The sequence below is a fragment of the Labrus bergylta genome, chromosome 6 (genome assembly GCF_963930695.1).
Source record: "Labrus bergylta chromosome 6, fLabBer1.1, whole genome shotgun sequence".
In the NCBI taxonomy this organism is placed as follows: Eukaryota; Metazoa; Chordata; class Actinopteri; order Labriformes; family Labridae; genus Labrus; species Labrus bergylta.
In genome coordinates, this window is record NC_089200.1 from 1,202,260 (window position 1) to 1,215,476 (window position 13,217).

The 13,217-nt window shown below is 39.7% G+C and overlaps 1 protein-coding gene across 1 annotated transcript; it reads right to left on the reverse strand.

Annotated features, from left to right (window-relative positions):
• Positions 1 to 385: 385 nt before the first annotated feature.
• Positions 386 to 11,511, reverse strand: LOC110004308 (sterile alpha motif domain-containing protein 9). The gene is made up of 6 exons (XM_020659858.3): positions 11,427 to 11,511; positions 11,280 to 11,347; positions 8,377 to 8,555; positions 5,826 to 6,561; positions 5,087 to 5,369; positions 386 to 4,955 (listed from the first exon to the last, which is right to left on the reverse strand). Exons 4-6 carry the CDS (start codon positions 6,549 to 6,551, stop codon positions 1,321 to 1,323), a joined length of 4,644 nt encoding a protein of 1,547 aa, XP_020515514.2. The 5' UTR covers positions 6,552 to 6,561; positions 8,377 to 8,555; positions 11,280 to 11,347; positions 11,427 to 11,511; the 3' UTR covers positions 386 to 1,320.
• Between the last annotated feature and the right edge of the window lie 1,706 nt (positions 11,512 to 13,217).

Here is a 13,217-nt window from a genome sequence, read left to right on the forward strand (position 1 = left end):
ATGAACATAAACCACTTTGTAAAAAATGTTTATAAGAGACATGTAATATCTTTGTTATTCAAGTAATTATTTACATTATAAACCCACAGGATAGGCAATTATCTTTGATATCTTTCATAGTTAAGTTATTATTCACAAGTGAATTACTGGATTCTGAGGCGTGTCTCAGAATCCATCACAGTGAGTCATGAATTCTCTCTCAATGCTGTGTTGCCCTTGTTTTTACAATTTACTTTCCTGAAATGATCTACACTCACATAAATTACGGTACTGATAAACTTGTAGATAATGTCACAGTACGTCCCCAGTCTAGGGGAACCAAGACACAACATGATAAGTGACAGCCACTCTTCCCACTCCCAAGAAAACCAGCAGTCCAGGTCACTTCAGATTGAACACAGCAGTTTTATTCATTTTTAGGGCAGAGAATGGTCCGAAAACAAAAATCAAAAAGACTAGCAACACCCTAGTCTTTCCTAACATGAAAAGAAAGTAAACAAAATGACAAATCTCTTGCCTATTCCACTAACATAAAAACAGGAGAAAAAGTAGTGAACAAAACAATAGGGATCTTCATTCTCATCACTGCTGTGTGGTGCATACATATTTACAGTTTACACTTGTAGCAACAATACACTATTTGATTTAACACAAACAAACAATCCTCCAAGTACACAACAACTGAAAACAAGTTCTGGCCGACACAATACAAAAAGATTCTGTAAACCGGCTGGCTTTGGTGGCAGTGGCAAGAGAAGCCCAGACTGCAGCAGCGTAGTTTTAAAACTGGTTCGACCAATCCGGTTGCGGCAAATCTCCTTTCCTCCCTCCATTCAGCAGCAGCCTCTGCATCACCATCTGATCCATCTAAACACACACCCACTGACAGACACATTGCTGGGGAGGAGACAGGGCTGCACATTTCATTAAAAGATTATTAATACAGAAATATGACTCAGGGTCATGTCAATAAACAAATAGAAATCAGTTTGGGGAATGAGCCCCATCTCAGACAGACAATAACAAAAACTAAAACAACAAAAGTTCATCAGAAAATGTACCTCTAACATTCATAAAATATTAAGTCACTTAAAAATATATTTCACTTAGGTACAAAACAACTTGAGCCACGCAATTGGTTTGTAAAATCAAAATAATTCAGACATACTTAGAACTGCATTACAGGACTGGCATTTACCATTTGATTGTCATTTGTCTATTTATGTAGTCTGTGTCAGACTCCAACACAGTTCATCACCTGTTTTTCAAGTGGTTTGCAGTGCTTGTGCTTGTGCAGCACATGTTTGTACATTTACCACCCTAGTTTTCATACTGGATATCGTAAGCAAGAGGTCCCTTGATTGCAAAACCAAGGTAGAAAGAAACCTTTTCTGTACTGAAACCACCACTAACACGATGAATGAGAGCTGGGCGCACAGGGATTTTCAGTTTTCCATAATTGGCAAACACCTCCCCCTGCTCGATGCTTCCTCTGACTCGCTGAAGACGGTTGATAATTGTTTTGTCTTTAAAAATGTCCCCATTCCGCCAGAGTTGTGCCAAGGTTTCACGGCGCATCTTCTTGAAGTTCTCATCGAGTTGGGGTTTAGAAACAAGCCTCTTGAGTCCTTTTTCTTTTCCCAAGTAGAGATGGGCAACTGTGCTCCTTTTTTGAAACAATGGAGTCAGGTATTTGCGGGTTGAGTTCCGAATTGCTGTAACATAAGTTGCAATTTCAGTATCTTCCTCAGTTGTCCTTGGCCAGAACAACAGCAGAGCCAGGTAGTATGGGTCTGGGAAGGGATATCTAAGTCCTACATCTTGCAAAGTTGTTGAAAGTAGGTCTGAGAGGGAGTCGATACTCTTTACATGTTTAGAGTTTGGTTTCAAAAGGTAAAGAACTATGTTTGACAGAATGCAATTGATTGTTTCCTTTGTCTTTTGCTTTTTCTTGGTTAATTGGTGATGTTGTTTTTGCAAATATGCATAGCATTCTGTGATCCTCTCGATCTCCTCTGCAGGTTTGTCCAAATGCTGAAGAATCCCCGCAAATGTGTCTGCTTGGTTCTTCTCAAGAAACATTCTTTGTTCCTCAATATTGATTTTGAAGTTGAGATTAGGGTTGTTTTTTTGTTTTTTTTTCATTTCCTCTGGTGCACAGCAGAAGAGACTAACATAGTGTTTAAAAAGATCACAGGCAATCGAATGATTTTTTGTTTGAAATTCGGAGTTGCGTCCCTTCATATATGTGAAGAAACAGTCAAGAAGTTCAAAAGTTTCTTTTACCTCAGTTTTCAAATTATGAAGAAAACGTTCGTGTTCTTTGATGATCTCTTCATAGATGTTATTTCTCTCATTGTCCTCCTTATACACACTGGTGATTGGGATTGCTTTTTTAAGGAAGCTCTGGAAGTACATCTTCTTCATTGGATCTCTTTTATCAAAGAATGGCAATCTGCTCAATATCTCAAAGACCAGGAATGCAATTTCCAGCACACCAACGTAGCCCTGAACATGATATGACTTTCGTGGAAAGTCATCCGACTCATCAACAGCCTCCTCCTCAGGTTCCTCCTCAGGTTCCTCCTCTGAGTTTGCCAGCTCTTGAGCCTTTTTGAATGCTGTGATAGCATTGCTTGCTATTTTAATGTTTGTGTTTAAGTCCTCTGGATTGCAAGAAGTCTCCTGTTTTCCCCTATCGTTGTTTGATTTTAAGTTGCTTTTGTGAATCTGCCCTATTGTGTCAAACGTGTACGGGTTTGCTTTAATGTTCTTGGCCTTTTCAGCCCATTTCAGAGCTTCTGGGAAGTCATGCTCTTTGATGTACAAATACCTTGCCAGTGCCTGAGGAATAGATAAACTTTTCTCGAACCTTATTGATGCTTTCACAAAGATCTGTTGAACAGTTTGTCTCCCTTGCTCACTGTGAATTTTGTCGATCAGAGGAGAAAATGGTTCCCTGACAACACCATCCTTCTTTTGCTGCCTTGCAATCAACATTTGTTGAATTGAGTCCATGAATCTTTTTTTGACAACTCCAATGCTGAAGAACAGATCACAATGTAGAATCTCTATGGTGATATCACTCACTTTTAAAGAGTGGCTTCTCTCAAACTCCTCTAAGCATGCAGATGCTATGGAGCTGTGAAGGATTCGGATTCCTTCATATACTCCCAATTCTTCAACTCTGTCAATGATGAGAAAGTTTGAGAAAGGCTCCATTCTGTCCAGTGCACTTTCCTCTTGCCAGCGAATCCTTTTCATACCAAGAAAATCTTCACAGAGAGAGCGAGAGATTTCTGATTCTGCCACATAGCTGTTAAGTAATGCTAAGAAGGAAAAAAGTTTGGCATTCTTTGAGCTGAAATCAAAGTTCTCCAGAGTGTTACGAGCAAGATCGTCAATGTATTTTTTGTCAAAATTGCTCTTCATGATCATGAAACTGTAAAAGTTTTCAGGTGTATCATGCGTTTCTCTCAGCTCATTGAGTTTCTTTTCAAACTCATTCTGTTCTTCTGGTGACAATGAGGCAGTTATGTATTGACTTGGTTTGTGCCGTCGGTATGAATCTTTTGGATTTTGGGAACGAACACAGTTAAGGATGATGACTTTACAACTTAGTGCCTTATCCACATTTATGTTAGAGTGAGACTCTACTGTTTGAGGGATGCAGTTACAAAGTTTGTAAGGATTCTCTGTTTCCTTTGAGTCATCAATTAACAGCAAAACTTGACATGGTTTCTCGTTTTCGAGCTTCATGAGTTTGACAACTTGGACAGCAACTTCTGTCATTGGCAGTGAATTGTCTTTCAGCACAGCACATCTAATCTCCTTACGGAGATCCCACATGACATGCATTGCTAAAGTGGTTCCACCACAGCCTGGATTGTGAAACAGATTGAGCAGAACACACATTTCTTTTGACTCTCTCAACTCACTCCTGATCATCCTTTTCACATTTTCATACTTGTCTCTCTTGATAAATGGTCTCTGTTTGTCTTTGTCACAGAAGAAGAAGTTCCACCATTTGACTTTGCCTCCCCTGTAGAATTCCTCCTCAACTTTTGTTCTTTTGTCATTAAACTCTGGACTGTTATCTTCGTAGATATTTTCACACTGGTTCAGACACAAAATGTCCAAAGCTGTCAATAAGTCTTCATCCTTATTTTTTAGAACGACAAAGCTGGAGTCAGAGGAAGGAAGCAGCCTTTCAGATGACTCACTGAATGGTCTTAGAGCCAGTACTGTTCCATTGACCTCACTGAGGCTCAGCTCATATACTGATTGTGGGTCAATGTCAAAGTCCAACTTTTCTTGTATCAGTTCCTTCCATTTCTCATATGTGCTCTGAGATTCACAAATATGAATGATCATTTCTTCTTCAATGTGCTTCATGAAAGCCTTGTAGGTGTCACAGATGGGATCTTTCTCTGAGTCTACAGGTGAAAGAAGAAGGAACATGATGAGACTTCTTCCATGGAGAAGAACGTCAGGGTTGCAAATTAATAAAACCAGTTGCTCGACATCGCTGCAAGATTTCCTCAGCCAATTCCAATAGTTTAACTCCTTGTTTGAGTCACTGTCAAGGTCATGTCTCCCATTGCAAAAGACCCAGCTGGTCTGTTTGTAGAGGTTAAGGTTCTTTATGACTGAGTCAATCTGTCCTTGATACTGTGAGGGGGTGTGAAGATTGGCCCACCTTGACTCTCTGTAGGAATGGCACAGTCCAACCTGAGTATTGGAGTCTGGGTCAAAGTCTAACACACAAAAAAGTTTCAGTTTATTCAGAAACTTGAGATACTGCACTTGCTCTGGACTGCTCTTGTTTACAACAATAATCATGTTGTCATAGTTGTCTAATGAGTTCCCACCACAAGTCAACAAGTTCTTCAGTTTGTCACCCTGGTTGGCTTCTTTCTTCTTATCTCTCGAAAGAAGATGCTGCTCCAGTCCACCTGTATTAGAAGTAAAATAAATTAGTAATTTAGTAAACAATGCAATGTGTATTTATTTTTTACTGTTGAATATTTTGAGCAACTAAATGCAAATTCATTATTTAAATTAATTTTTACATTGGTGGTCTTACCCATGGTGTTTTCAAGCTGATTAGCAAGTTCACATTGATTGATTTCCCGTAGAACATCTACTGTGACTCTCACAGCCCCATTGCTCTCATAGTGGTCAGTCATTAATTGAGCAGTGTCCATGGTGTCCTTGCCCTCCAGTTTGCTCTCACGAATAGGTTGAAACTGGGATGTTTTGTATTGTTTTAGGTGAAAATGAAACTTTTTAAAGTCTTCTTTTTTAAGGTTATCCAGGGTTTCCTGGATCACCACAGTTATATTGGGAACTCCCGGAAGGACTGAGGTCTGCAGGAAGAACCAAAAGTACATATTTAAGGCCTGATATACTAAAATACCTGGTAAAGAAATAGCCTGTTCATTCAAACAAATTGCACATTTTAAAAAAACAGAAAAAACAGATTTGCACATTTGGTTGGTGCGCTTTGCTGGTGATTAACTAAATAAAAAGCGCTTATGATAACAGTTGCACAGGTTGTGGAGGCAGTAGTATTGAAATTAGGCTTTTGTGAGTTTTACGTCATTGAGAGTTTGGACGTAAGCAGAGAGACGTAAGTGCAAGATTAAACTCAGTCCAATTTGATTAGAGGTACAGTATGTGGAAGAGGCACATAAACATATGTTAAAATTACAGAAAATCTCAATATAACAAAAATAAACGTGATATGGGAAAATAGAACTGAAAGAGTTAATGCTGTTGGTAAAACATGTGTAAATATGTGTAAAACAATGGAGACAATTTACCACCATGGTTTCTTTCCTTCTGGCTTTGAAGTTTTGTGGCTTTGGCTCATCAATCTTCTTCTCCTCTGAAGCTTTCTTGAATTGCTGTTGAGCCTTTCCAGACTTCTTTCCTAACATTTTGTCCGCTTGCACTTCAGTTGTGTTGAACGGTTCTGCTGGATCCGATGCTACCGTCTGAGCCACACTGACTTCCGGTTGAATGGGGTTTGGAGCTTCTTTTTGTTCATTATGAGGGATGGGTTGCAGAGTCGGCTCTTGGTCTTTGCTCAGTTGTCTGAGATTTGACAGAATCTTAACAGCAGGGCCACTTTTGACTTCCAGGTCCAGAAGATCTTGCTTCTTGAAACAAACAAGGCAATCTCCAGACACATCTTCTTCTTGGAGCCGTATAGCATATTTGCTGTAAACATTCACATGCTGCAGTAACCACTGGTGCACTTGCTCCTTCGTCCAATTTTCCACATAAGCTGGGAACTGATCACGTTGTAAACCATCTCTTAGACTTTCAAGATAAGATATTATTTTGACAGCAGGACCATGTTTTATTCCCAAGTCCAATATATCTGTCTTTTTAAAGGCAACTAAAGAGTCTCCTGACACTTCTTCTTCAACAAACCTGTCTGCACATGTCTTGTGTACTTTGACCTCTGTCATCAGCCACCGATGGACGTCTTCCTCTGTCCATTTCTCAATTTCAGCAATTGGCTGAGTTCTTGAGCGCCTCATTTTTAATCATCTGAAAAGATTAAACAGTTAAGTGATATATTTAGTGATATAATATTATATTACCATATTCATCAAATATAAAAGAAATAAGATATATCAATAAAAATAAAATCAACCCAGCAACAGACTAAAGCAGGGGTTCTCCACTGGTATGGCTTCGGAACCTGCCACCACCCCTAAATGACCAGCTGCAACCCAAATTGGTGAACATTGTCAACGCTCATATTTATTTAATGAATAAATGGTGCACTTTGGATCTGTGACAGTACAAAACATCAAAGTATGCCAATCTATAAACAAACAATGGTTTAATTGTCAACCAAAATGACCAGCAGGTGGCAGCACTGAAGAGGAAAATATTCCTCATCAACTAAATTATCAGAATCGTCATATAATCGATTAGAAAATCCATATTTCATGTAGTCGATGTCGTACTTGCATTTTGCCATGACAAATTAGCAGCAGTGTAAAAACCAAAGACTGTACATTTTATTGCACGAAGCCTGAGTGGCGTCAGCCATCTGTTACGGCAGGGAGCTATGGAGTCCCAAGCTCAGAGCTGGAGCTGAGGCAGGTTTTAAAGCTTCTTGAAGAACCGTTACACCGTGCCGACCTGCCAATCATGTCAGCTATGCGCTTTACTATGTATAACAGGTATCATTAATAAAATCAAAACGGAGCCATTTAAAAAAAAAAAATAACCCCTGTTCAGTGTGTGCCAGTGATGATTATAACTTTTGAAAATTTCTAAAAACTAGAGAATCAACTTTCATCACTAGAAGTACACTGGTTTACACAAGTCTTTGTTTTGATAGGGACTGCAGATGTCAACTAGCTCTAAGCTTAAAAAAAAACAACTAATCAGAACTATTATATACTATAAACATGTTAATCTCTGCTGTAAAAACAGGCTTTTTGAATGGGTGTGTATGTGACTTCCTGTGCTTCTGTGGCCAGCCTCTAGTGGACACTCCAGGAACTTTGCAGTATGCGGCTCCTCTTCTTTGCTGTGTAATTGCGGTCGTCAACTACAGTTAGTGTGCATTACCTCCACCTACTGGACTGAAGTGGGAATTAACTCATCTACTGCTGCAAAAGGCCCTTCATAATAAAAGCTCATGCATATTTAGACACTTTTGGGTCGGGACCCACTAGTTGAGAATCACTGGACTAAAGCATCTAAAGAAATAAAGTATTTTCTAGTTTCTTCGGATTAACAAGCTTTACAAAGAACAAATAATAGTTAAATGTGAATGCGCAATTTTTTGTTCCAGTAGATGTCGCCTATGAGCACCAGCATTAAATCAATACAAACTGCTGTTTGGCCACGCCTCCTCCATACTGAAGCCTCTGCTCTCCTACAGTTACACATCTCCAACCCCTCTACACTCACGTTTGCTCAGAGGAGTTTAGTGGAAAGCAGAGGACAAAATTATCCTTTGCTTGAGCTGCTCCCGTCCATGTAAACACGGCCTGACAACAACACAGCCAGCGGGACTCGAGCTTCACACTCATTGTAGACAGTCATGACTCAGACACGTTTTTGTCTTCATTCCCGCGTGATCTTGTAATTCTCCTGTGATGCGAGTACAGCTGCTCAGGGCTGAGCTCCACTGCAGTCACGTTCCATAAACAGATACGGTGGGGTAGGGCGTACGCCCTCTGACTGAGCAAAACCTTGGCGCTGACGGGCGAGTATATGGAAATGAGTTACAACTAGGTGGCACTGTGACATTTAATTTATCTGCAGATATGTTCAGCTATCAAACCGTTGACATTTGGAGCAGAGTGAACATTGTGTATGAGAGCTGATAAAGACTCTTACCAGAGAGAAGCACTATGGCCTTGACGAAAGAAAAATGGTGATAAGATCCGTTCAGGGTTCAACTTCCATGATTCTTCATGGCGACGCATTGAAGTGTGCTGCGCCGCCAGGATGACATCCTTCACTGAAAACTTGAGGCCTGGTTCACTGATAGATTTCAGCTTCTGCTCCCAGTTAACCTGTGCAAATGAGTCAAAAAGACCATTTAATTAACAAAAGACATTGTCATGGAAAGAGAAAAACCTAAGAGAAGGACTCAGGTGCAGAACTAAAAAGATATTTAATTAAACAAAAAGGCAACGGTCCAAAAACAACGCTTACTTTCAAATGTCCAACAGAAAAAATCACAGGGACAACTGACAAACGACATATAATGAAATATGACAATGATCTGACACAGAAGGGAAGAAACACAGAGACTTAATAGACATGGGTAATCAAACACAGGTGAGACCAACAAGACAACTAAACATAGACAATACACACTAGAACGTTGAACACTGGGATACAAAATTCCCAAAATAAAAACACTATAAACTAAACTAGGAAACGAGAACTACTAAAACAGGAAAACTAAATCTCAACTCTGAAAATACAAAATATACAACTTAAATAAGACCAAATCATGACACACATCCATCCATCATCTTAAACCAGTTGTCTCATTTGGGGTCGCGAGGGGCTAGACGCGACCCCAGCTGTCATTGGGTGAGAGGTGGGGTTACACCCTGGACTGGTCGCTAGCCAATGAACCTCCTCACAGAGAGGCTCCCGTCAGACTGGGATTCAAACCAGGAACCTCCTCACAGAGAGACTCCCGTCAGACGGGGATTCAAACCAGGAACCTCCTCACAGAGAGACTCCCGTCAGACGGGGATTCGAACCAGGAACCTCCTCGCTGCACATGATAACTGTTTGCGTGTCTTTAAATTAAGTCATTGAGGGGGAATTGGCCTATTTCTATGAAAATCACTCCCATAGCAAGAAGCATTTTATTCACAAACACTGTTACACACAGTAGTAGATAAAGTCTGTAAATATTATTCTGACATTACTTTTATTAATATAACTCATTAATAAATAAATCAGTTTGGGGCTGTCAGCAATAGGGCTTTGTGAGTTTAGTCAACTAAATGGTTAAACTTTAACACCCTTACTAACCAAAACAATATTAATTATTAATATTTTAATGTTGGTAAAAAGTTATGCTGAAACTGCAATGCAGCCACTAGCTGGGGCTGTTGTTATGGACTGGCAGTAATAGCTTGTATATTTCTTTTCTAGTCTTCTGAAGACTCAAAGCACTTTTACACCGCAGGTCACACCTACACATTCACACACTGATGGTAGAGGCTGCTGAGTAAAGAGTCCATCAGTATTAACTCATCCATTCATACACTGATGGTAGAGGCTGCTGAGTAAAGAGTCCATCAGTATTAACTCATCCATTCACACACTGATGGTAGAGGCTGCTGAGTAAAGAGACCATCAGAAGTAACTAATCACATTCATACACATTCACATACTGATGGTAGAGGCTGCTGAGTAAAGAGTCCATCAGTATTAACTCATCCATTCACACACTGATGGTAGAGGCTGCTGCGTGAAGAGTCCGTCAGTATTAACTCATCACATTCACACACTGATGGTAGAGGCTGCTGCGTAAAGAGTCCGTCAGTATTAACTCATCACATTCACACACTGATGGTAGAGGCTGCTGCGTAAAGAGTCCGTCAGTATTAACTCATCACATTCACACACTGATGGTAGAGGCTGCTGCGTGAAGAGTCCGTCAGTATTAACTCATCACATTCACACACTGATGGTAGAGGCTGCTGCGTGAAGAGTCCGTCAGTATTAACTCATCACATTCACACACTGATGGTAGAGGCTGCTGAGTAAAGAGTCCATCAGTATTAACTCATCCATTCACACACATTCACACACTGATGGTAGAGGCCGCTGAGTAAAGAGTCCATCAGTATTAACTCATCCATTCACACACATTCACACGCGGCTGAAGAAGCAGCAGGAGCAATTCGGGGTTAGGTGTGTAGGAGCTGGGGATCGAACCCCAGACGAGATATGAAACAGGAAACACTACATACGGGTCTCAGAAATAAAACTGTTCATGGGCAAGGGCAACACTTCAATCAAGAGATGACACAAAAGGCAGTAATAGCATAAGACAGGAAACACTGAAGACACAGAAAAGAGAGACACGAGGATACAAATGACAAAATAAAACGGACTCACATTTAAGCAACAAAAACAAGAAATAAACAAACTAAACAAAGGTAAATCACGACAATCTACTGATGTTATACGTAAGCTAAGTCAATTAAGACGGAAGTAATTCCAATATAAACATCAGGTGTCAACACCAGCTGTTTCAGGTCATTTCTGTCCTGGCTCTGGCTCAATCATTTCTATTTCCTCATCTGCAAGTCGGCAATCCTGTTTTTCCTGCCTAGACTGGGTCTGACACTGTAGAGCTGATCTCATGATTAAACCCTTTTCATTACATTATGTTCTTCTGTACTTAAAGATAAACTCCCGCTCACTGTCTAACTTGCAAACAAACATTTATTGGCAACGTTTTGGTGCTTAACCTTCATCAGGCAAACAGTTGCTGTCACTGTGTAAGTGCAAAATAGGGATCGAAATCTTTAGGGCGAGGTCACACGGTCACACTGACCTGATGCTCCTTAATGCAAAAGGTTAAGAGTTAAATAATATGGACTACTAAGACTACGACAAATAACAGTTTTATGATGAATGATTGTCTGACAAATAAACAAAGTTACAGGTTTATTCCAAAGATATCTCCTGCAACACAAAGAACATCTGAATTGGCAATCTTTATTCACTTATATGTTTTAATCAGGAAGTGAATCTCTTACCTCTTAACTTCTTTGACGTCTCCTCGCACTGCTGGCCGTCTCTTCCAGAAAATAACAGGAAGAATATTCTAAATAAAAATGAACTAAGTTTTAACTCACAAGGGAATATACTGAGATGAATAATGCACTATGCAGTGAAAATGATACCTTCTATGTTGTCTTCACCGGAGCGTTCCCTGACACCGTGAGAGCTGTAAAGAACAGTCACACCCATAGAGACAGAGTTCAACTCTAAATTCACACCCCACAATAAAACCAAGTTAGAAACATCTATGTCTTTTAGTAAAGCTCCCAGTGTACTGTTCTCAATAAGACAGAGGCAATAAAACACAGGTGAATTTTTTTCATAAACAAATGATTATGCCAGTCAAAGAACTGTGTTCAACAATCCTTTGCTTAGGTAGATGTAGTGATACCACAGTACAAACCTGCTGCTTAGATGCTGTAGGACCACAATAGTAATATAATATGTGGTGTTTGTGTATAGCATCTCACAGGGCAACGTTTGGATACTAGACCTTCATCAGGAAAAAAGTTTATCAAAAGGGCAGGACATCTTAAATAGGAAGGAACTAGTGCTGTATTCAAGACCACACTAACCGAGACCAGGACAAACCAGAGACCAGAGTGCTCCGAGACAACAAGACCAACAAATGAATTGAAGTTATTTGTTCTTTTAGAAAGAGGCGTTTTCCTTCTAATCACGTTAATGACGTAGAAAATAGCCGATCAGTGGAGGTCTTGACTGGTCTTGACTTAAAATCCAGAGTCCGCCCAGACTGAGACCGAGACAAGACTGAATAAATATGATTTAGATTCCTGGCGAGACCGACACCTTCAAAGTCTTGAGTCTTGAGACCAAAACTGATTTTGAGTACTATAGCTCTATTTGGGCCCTTTAGTGCTCTCTGTGTGCTCTCAACCAGGAAGCTGATGTTTTGTTTTTTAATTTGTTGATTCAAAGCTGAAGTCATGAAGATGATTGGTTGTAGGATTGTAGCCACTTCCTGTTGTTGTATATGTTACAATGTTACAATTCACTTAGCAGACACTTTTATCCAAGGCGACATACATCAGAGAGTAAGAACAACAGTCATAAACCACCACTGAAGCAGCGGGAGCAATGTGGGGTTAGGTGTCTTGCCAAACTGTGGCGGAGCCACAGCCGCCCCAGGAGTTCTGCACCTTTTAAAAAACTGTTGGCCTGAGGAAGGTCTAGTACCCAAACGTTGCCAGTAAATGTTTGCTAATTAGACGGCGTGAGGGAGTTAACCTTGAAGTTTTTGATTCACATTTCTCTCCTACACACTTGATGAAATGGATGTCGAGGGATTTTTCTATTTTAAATACAGATGTTGAGTAGGTGGGTATGGAGGTAGGCAGATAGATAGGCAAGGCAAGTTTATCTATATAGCACATTTCAACAAGGCAATTCAAAGTGCTTCACACAAGACATCAAAAGCATCATGACAGAGGAAAAAATAAATATTAAAATAGAACATTTAAAATTTGCTGAAACAAATATTCTTATTAAATCTGAAAATATGTTAAGATAGAATAAAAATCATTAAAATAAAAATAAATTGAAATAAATAAAATAAAAATATAGAAAGAGTTACATAATAAGCGTAAACGTTACAGTGCTGACTTACAAACTAGAGAATATGGTGGAGGTGTGAGGTGACGACAAACAGCAGATTGTTAGCTGTATGCAGATATCATTAAAACTGAAATGGCCTTATCAGACTACCAATAAAAGCCATAACACTTGTACCAAAGTTCAGTCCAATACAGACAGAGGTTTTATGGAGCCAGCTGACTCACACAAAGCATTACTTTTTGAACTTGTTGTGTAATGAAGACCTCTGGTTATTACTGCCATTAAACACAAGCAATAAATGAAAACACGACTGCAAGATCAGGGTCCCTATCTGGTTT